At 42.2% G+C, this 7,500-nt stretch overlaps 1 protein-coding gene across 1 annotated transcript in view; it reads left to right on the forward strand.

The window, feature by feature from the left end:
* EBF3 (early B-cell factor 3) overlaps positions 1-7,500 on the forward strand; it is a 139,594-nt gene that overhangs the window by 91,709 nt on the left and 40,385 nt on the right. Inside the window, exons 6-7 of the mRNA XM_009998279.1 lie at positions 3,661-3,742; positions 6,745-6,862. Of these exons, the coding sequence (XP_009996581.1) occupies positions 3,661-3,742; positions 6,745-6,862 (200 nt within the window). The remainder of the gene's footprint in view (positions 1-3,660; positions 3,743-6,744; positions 6,863-7,500) is intronic.

Consider the following 7,500-nt stretch of genomic DNA (forward strand, 5'->3'; position numbering starts at 1 on the left):
TCCTGCTGAGGTTTATTTGCATGAATGAGGTTTCTGTTTCAGGTCTGGTGGAAATACACTTTTACTAATGATGTTTCTAGGATGTAATAGGTGGTTTTCCACCACAAATGTTCCTTTAGCCAAGCAATATTTGAATCAGACCAAACTTAAGCTGCCGCTCGTGATTATAATACCAAATATTTTCTTGCTTAGTGTGGAAATTCAAGCACAAAAGTCTTTCTGGTCTATTTGCCACAACACCTCCTCTCAAAAAGGTTAAGAAGAGGTGAAAAGGATGAAAAGGCACTTGCAGGGTATAAAAAAATCTTCTATGGAAAAAAAAAAAGCATCTTTCATATCACAAAAAAGTCTCCCCCAGGTTGTTATGTGCATAAGGTGGAGGCTTAAGAGCAGACACATTTGCAGATGAACTGCTTTTACTAGCTTCTCCGAGACATGACATTTGTTCAGAAGATTAGCCAGGTTGTAATGTGTAGCATAATTGCGCTGTGCGGATGTCCCAGAAGTGGGAACCTAATTGCTTGACAGGCCTATAACTTTGTGGTAGGCTCTCACCTTGTTAGGTCCTTTTCGGCGGCGCAGCCTGGCCGCAGGTGTGCCTCATTTACCTCGCCGCGGAGCGCGCGGCCTTTAATTGCACAGCGGTTGTTAGGAAAAATTGGTGGGTGGAATATCAAGTGACTCGCTGCGCGCGGCTGGCAGATGGGCGGCGAGAGGCATCGCCGGCTAAGTGTATAGGTGAGGGGAGTTAATAAAAGATGGAAATTTTAGCTTAAAATGGTTGGAAGTCTTTGGAGGAGGTAATACATTTTAATTAAGGTGGTTGCGGTCCCCTCGCTGGTGGCAGGGGAAAAATTCCGAGCGAGGGAAGATCACAGAGACCACATTTTTCTCCGTATCAGTATGTTAGGAGCAGCTTAGGATGCTTTGGAAGGCTTCTCCTGCAGGACTGTACTTATTAAAAAGACTACGTTTGCCTGTGCCATGCAAAATGCAGCAGGGAGAGGCAAATCTGGAAAGGCTTGTGTCCTCATTCTGTTGAAGTTTGAGACACGACCAAACCGAACTCCAGTGCAACTCCTTGCTTTGTCCTTCCACAGCAGTCTTACCTCAGGAGCAAGCAGAGAAAAATGCCTGCCCCTGTTCTCTTGATGGTAGGAATGGGTTTGTAGCATCCATGGTCCTTCCTGGTCAGCTGAGAGGAATGATCAAGCCAATTGTCTTCTCCAGGCGAGCTTTGAGAAATGTTGTACCTGGGAAGATGGTTTGCAACTTGTGTTGTCTTTTCCTGGAAGTCTTGTCTTGATGCCACCTGTGCTCCATGAGCTCTCTGAAAGCACGTATTAAAAAATAAAATACCTCACTGTCAAGGAATGCAGGAGAGCTGACATGCTGTGTTCACCCCAGCTTTACTGTTTAGTCCAGTGCTCAGGTTTATCCTGGTAAACATGAAGATGTCTAATTCCAGCAAGTATGGTCTTTTTCGGCAAATAATTGAAAAAATAGCAGTTCCAGTTGATGCTTAGTGAAAGGTTGCTTAATGGGCCCTTTTTTTTTTTTTGATGTGAGCTCTCTGTATGGAAACAATTCATCATGAATGCTTCATGTTAAAAACAAACCACAAGGAGCAATACTTAGCATTCCTAGTGCACAATTCATTGGAGACTTTGAGAGCAATTTACAAACATTAGCTCAATAAGCCTCGCAACACCCATTTGAGAACAGGAAAAAAAAAAAAAAAAAGTAGATAAGATACTCCTCTCCAGCCTGGCTGTAGTACTGAGGAGCTGTGAAGCTGGAGTCTCTCCCTGCCTCCCCTGTCTCAGTGGTCTTGAACCCACGTGGTTATCAGTTGGTCCTTGCACACCATCACAGTCCATGCAGTGGAAGGTGTGCAAGAAATGCCATTCTGTTTAGCCTACATTCAGTTGATCTGGAGATTGTAAGTATCTTAAAAAGCTAACAAAACGGTATATAAAATTAGGGTGAGGGTTTTGTGGGCTCACTGGTAGTGTCTCTGCAGTGTTGTCCAGAAAACCTGAGTGTAAGTGAGCATCCAGGCTAGGAGATTGTGTCAACCACAGTGGAAATTCATCTCTCTGTCAGCTCCATCGCTAGAACCCCTTCACACATTTTGGGATAGGAGGTTTTAACAAAAAAATCTATCCAGCTGAACTGGCAGCATCCATTTATTTATGCACAGTTTCAGTGAATCTTTCTGTTTCCTTCCTTGCCTATCTCATGTGAGAGGCTGCATCTCCAGCATTATCATCCTGTATGAATATTAGGGTCCTGAAAAGGGAGACTGATGATTAAAAACATGCGGTGCAGCCGTGGTCGTACTCTCTGGCTGCAGTTGGGCCTTGTTGGGTGCTGAAGAAGGGAAGAGACACCTGGCTTGCCTCCTGCCAGGAGCTCTGTTGGCACACAAACTTCTGTGAGGTGTATGTAAACAGTGAGAATAGTGACAGCCCTTACAAAGATTTGCATGAATTAATATTAGTTGTTGATACTGTAAAAGGAAAGGCTCTGTGTAACCTTGCTATTCCATGTGTATGAAGTTGGGCAGCACAAGCTGCTGTTGGTGCATCTGAGAAGCTCTGGGTGAGGAGAAGGTCCTGAGCCTTGCCTGGCATTAGCTGTCAGTCATCAGCCAAAAAGCAGACCCACAGAACATTTTGTTAGTTATGAATCCTGAAAACACATCTACATAAAGGAAAGGGGAGGCATCAGGCTATGAGCATCCTCCTGAGTGGGGTGGTAGGGACACCCATCCTGCATGGCCTGGAGGATGGAGACCTCCTGTATCAGCTCCCTCCTCCAGTACAGGAGGGCAGCATGAAGGAGTTTGCACCTTTCCAAGTTTTTCCCCTTCTAAGTGCTCACTGTGCTCCCTGGAAGCAGCGTTGCCAGAAGAACGGTTGATGGGGAGCTGCCTGGATGAGGAGGGTTAGTCCTAAATAATTGCTGGTTGCTGCTCAGCAAAAATGAGCTGGATTTCCATCCCCGGGTAGAGTGACTTGTTGCAGTTAAAGGCTGGCAAAGGTTGAAGAGGTCATAAGATAGGGCCTAATTTGCCATGTTCCTCTCCTTTCAAAAACAATGAGGGAACTGGGGCCTTGCTGGTGGGCAGATCCTGCCTGGATCTCCCTGGAGTGAGCAGGAGTTGGATCAAGTCCCTTTGAATAACGAGAGAGTTTCCAAACTGGAGGCAAAGCCAAGTGGTTTTTGGAAGATTGATCACTCATCACCTTGGAATTTTTCACATAGAGGTCATTACTGCTAATATAAGTTGTGAAAAAAATAAAATGTTTAAAAAAATAGAGACAGATTCTCATCTGGTGTAAGTCATTGCCTTTGAAGTCAATGAGTCATTGAAATCAACTTTCCCACATTGGGCTAAGGATATGGCTTGGAGTCAATACATTTGTAGTTGTTGAAAAATTAAAAATATAAATTTGCCTTTCCCTGGCAATAATGTTCTGTTTACAACAGAGATCTTATACTTTAAAATAAGTTCATTAACTAATAGGAAAGTAATATTTCACTACCAGTATTCTTGTGGGTATAACCATTTATGATTAAATTTTATTAAACGTTTTAAAGAATTGGATTTACATTTTGATGAATCTAATAGATTTCAATTTTGTATTTTTATAGATTCTTTCTAAAGTTTTTCCTCAAGTGCAATCAGAACTGTTTGAAGAATGCAGGCAACCCGCGAGACATGCGAAGATTCCAGGTACAGATCCCTCTGAAAGAGTAAATGATATAGAAAAGGCTTAACTCACATCTTCACCTTGAACTTATTAAATGAAAACCCATAATCAGTGCTTCTACTTAGTGTAGTGCCAGTGCTCTGTGTTTTTTTTTTTTTTAAAAAAAAGTGCTGTTGCTGTTTTGCATTTCCTCTGCTAACTTAAAGGTTGGTTGTTGGGGCTGGCTGAGTTCTGCGACAGGCTGTAATGGGTGGATGCTGGAGCCAGGGGGTCTCTCCTCACAGAGCATTTCTGCAGTTTTCCTTTGTACTAACACCTTGCATCGCAGTGTGCTGTGTGCTCAGACCTGCACAGGTTTTACCTGTATACACCCAGTAGCATCACCTTGCTGACAGACACCACCGTGGCACCCAGGGAAGTCTGGCTCTTACAAAGGGGTTTTTCACCTAGCTTGTAAATCCAGCAGTGGTGGTCCAGCCCATGCAGTTTTAGTCCAATTGTGTTAGAAAATGTTTAATACTTTCTCCTTACAGCTTTTGAAATACTCTGTGGTGAACCATAACACCACAGAGAGGCAGCTGCTGTGATGGACAAATGATTTCCTCTGGATTTGGGGTCATTTGAAATGCTTGTTAGGAAATAGATGTTTTTAGTTTCCAGATATTTCACAGTGATTCATATTTGAGCCTAATAATAAACTAGTATTGAGATGTTAAAAACTTTCATATTTTTGAGAAGAATAACTTTGTGGTTAGACTTGATAGCAAAATATGTGACATCTGTTTTCACGCACAGCCAACCAACCGGTGAAGCCAGCACCCTTGAGCCAGCCAACAGAAAAGTTCTGTAGCTGGGAAAAAAAAAAATACTTCTTCAAAACAGTTGAGCCAAGCTTCCATTTTTCATGCATCTCAGCCTCACGTGGCATCGGTGATATTGATCCATCTGAACAGAACAGAAGGTCAAACCTGGAATGAGTGGAAATGTCCTCTTTGTCTCACCGATGACTAAATGAAGCATCAGTCATGAGTGATCTTGTGGTCGACAATGGAGCCAGTAGGCACTAGAAAGACTTTCCTGGGTCTCTTTAGCTAATCTCCTTGCCTCTCAGAAGGTTTAACTGGACTTAACAGTATGTCAGATCTTGCACAATATTTTTAACTGGTTTCACTGTCTCAGCACCTTTCCTTAGGTGCTCTGCAGGAATAAGCTGATATAACAAAGCATTGCATGTCGACTTTCTTCTGCTGAACTACAGTATTTTCCCTTGGTGACTGACCTATATATACATGACAGAACAAAAATAGTTGTCATTTTTATATACACCTTTCTCTGTCTTTTTAATACACCGTGTTCTAGGAACCAAATCCCAGAATCTTTGCTGAAAACCACGCTTGTGTGTTTTGTGATATTTCTTAAAAGAGGGCAAATCTCACTCAAAGTGCAAGCAGATAGCCCAGTGGCCTGGCAGCAGCTCTGTGGCCGTGGTGAGCAACCTCTGCACCCTCCACAGTGGATGTTGGCCAGAGTGGAAGTGACCACTGCTGGGAGGAGAAGGGTGTGGAGCAGAGCAGGCTGGCAGGCTGCCCTGGGGCTGTTGGAAAGGGTGCCACAGATGGCTGTCTCAAAGGAGGCAGGAGGCACAGAAAAGGTGCTGTGATAGCTGAAAGCTAATTGTGGCTTGGGAATAAGAAAGAGGATCAGAGGTGATCCAAAACACAGAAGCAGACGAGAATTTCTTCTGATGCCTTGGGCCAGCTCTGTGCAAAAAGAGCTTTTCCCCTTCCATTTTTGTTCATTTGGGTAAAGGTGCTGGTGTGAGAACCCTGGCAATCAATTTTGGTATATCCAAAGATAAAATAAATGGCAGATGAAAGCTGGAATTTGTACTAGCTGTTGCTGCTGTCACCAGCATGGCTGATGAGGCCAGACTCGTCATTGACTTTAAGGACTTGACTAACATTAAATCCCAAAGAAAATGCTTTGGGGGGATTAGTGCATTTAGAAAATCTGGAACCCACCCCACCCACCCAGGGCCCATGCTGGAGTATTGAAATAAGATGTAAAAGTCTATCTGGGACAATAGTGATGGACCTGTGGAGCCAGGTTCCACACACACCCAGGTGCATCGCAGGGTTTCCTCTTGGGCTTGTGCTCCTGCGGTACCATTTCCGGAAGGAATTTCATAACTCCATTGTGTAGGTGTTTCTAAACAGGAAGGTTGTGCATTTTGCATATGTTCCTTTTCCATTTTCTACTAAGAAGCAGCTGGAAGCCAAAGAAGGCCCTATCCATCATCTCTTCTATGGCCGGACTCTGAACCTGGACACAAGAATAGGAGCCTTTCACTCAAAAATAAAGGAGGAAATTCCATTGACATACCAGGGTCAATCACCATCCAAATGAACTTGAGAAGGGATACTTTTCATGGATTGAAAACACTTTCACTATTCATATTCAACTGGGTCCTTTCAGATGCAAAAAAGTTCATTATCAGACATTAAATGTAATTGTAAAACTGACCTGGAGATCATTTACTGAAGAAAAAAATGGGGAGTTAGGACGGTTCCTGATTTATTAAGCTTTTTTTATTTGGAATCCTCACAACCTTTCATTTGAAGGCAGTCTCAAGTGAACAAATTTTAATTAGATAAACTATCTAATCAATATATCAACAGATCAATCAAAACAGCAGCTTTTAAAATGAGTGGCTAGAGGGGTGTTTCTGAAACTAATGGCTAGAAGAATATTTCCCTGAATTGAATTCATTTGTTAGCATAATAGGAGATTAAACTCTAATTAGTGGAGCAGGTTCTGAAGAGAAACAATTGTGGGTTAAAAATCACCAGTCTTAGCCACATAAACAAAATGTATTCATAGTTGTCATTCACTTCATTTACAGCCAAAAGTAACGGGGCTGTGATGTCGCTTTGTCTTAAAAGAGGATCTGCTTGCGTAGCTGTGTTGGTGAAAATCTGCAGGATTTTTTTAAATTCCAGGTTTTTTTTTTGTTTTTCCTCTGCAGGTTGTTGTATCAACAACAGTCAATGTGGATGGCCACGTGCTGGCTGTCTCAGACAACATGTTTGTACACAACAATTCCAAACACGGGAGGCGGGCTCGCCGCCTTGACCCCTCAGAAGGTACGGCCCCTTCTTATCTGGAAAATGGTAGGCACACATTTACATGTCTTTTTTTTATTTGCAATGCTTTTTTTTTTCTTTTTCCTTTTTTTTATTTTTTTCCCCCCTTTTTTGGCACCATATTTTATGTTGATCCACGACTACATTTACTTTTACATAATTTCTGCTCTCATCCATCAAACCACCCATTAAAAAAGTCCATTAGTATTTCTCAGCCCTTGTCAGGCAGGATACAGGCGCTTCTGAATTTGCTTCTGACTTCTCTCTTTATTTAATACTCACAGTTTTGCAGTCACAACCAATTTTTCATCTTTTTCTATTTATTTATTTTTTATTTTTTTCAGTCTTGTTTTGCTTGCAGCTTTTTCTTGCTATTTAATTTGACTTGATTTTATTTTGGCTTGTCATATTCCTTGATCCAGAGATACAGGCTCAGGTTATGTATGCAAGTTTAAGTGGATGGTAAAAACATGACCCAATCTGTAAAGAATTTACTGTGAGGTCAATTTCCTGTGGCTGGGCCTTGCTGCAGATTGCAGCAGGAGGGGGTTTGTATGAGAAAAACAGCATAAAATGTTTTTCTTCAGACTGACTCAATGTGATTGACTTCTTGCCTGAACTGCTATAAGAAGATAGTC

This window comes from Chaetura pelagica, unplaced genomic scaffold (assembly GCF_000747805.2).
Source record: "Chaetura pelagica isolate M959 unplaced genomic scaffold, ChaPel_1.0 scaffold365, whole genome shotgun sequence".
Taxonomy (NCBI): Eukaryota; Metazoa; Chordata; class Aves; order Apodiformes; family Apodidae; genus Chaetura; species Chaetura pelagica.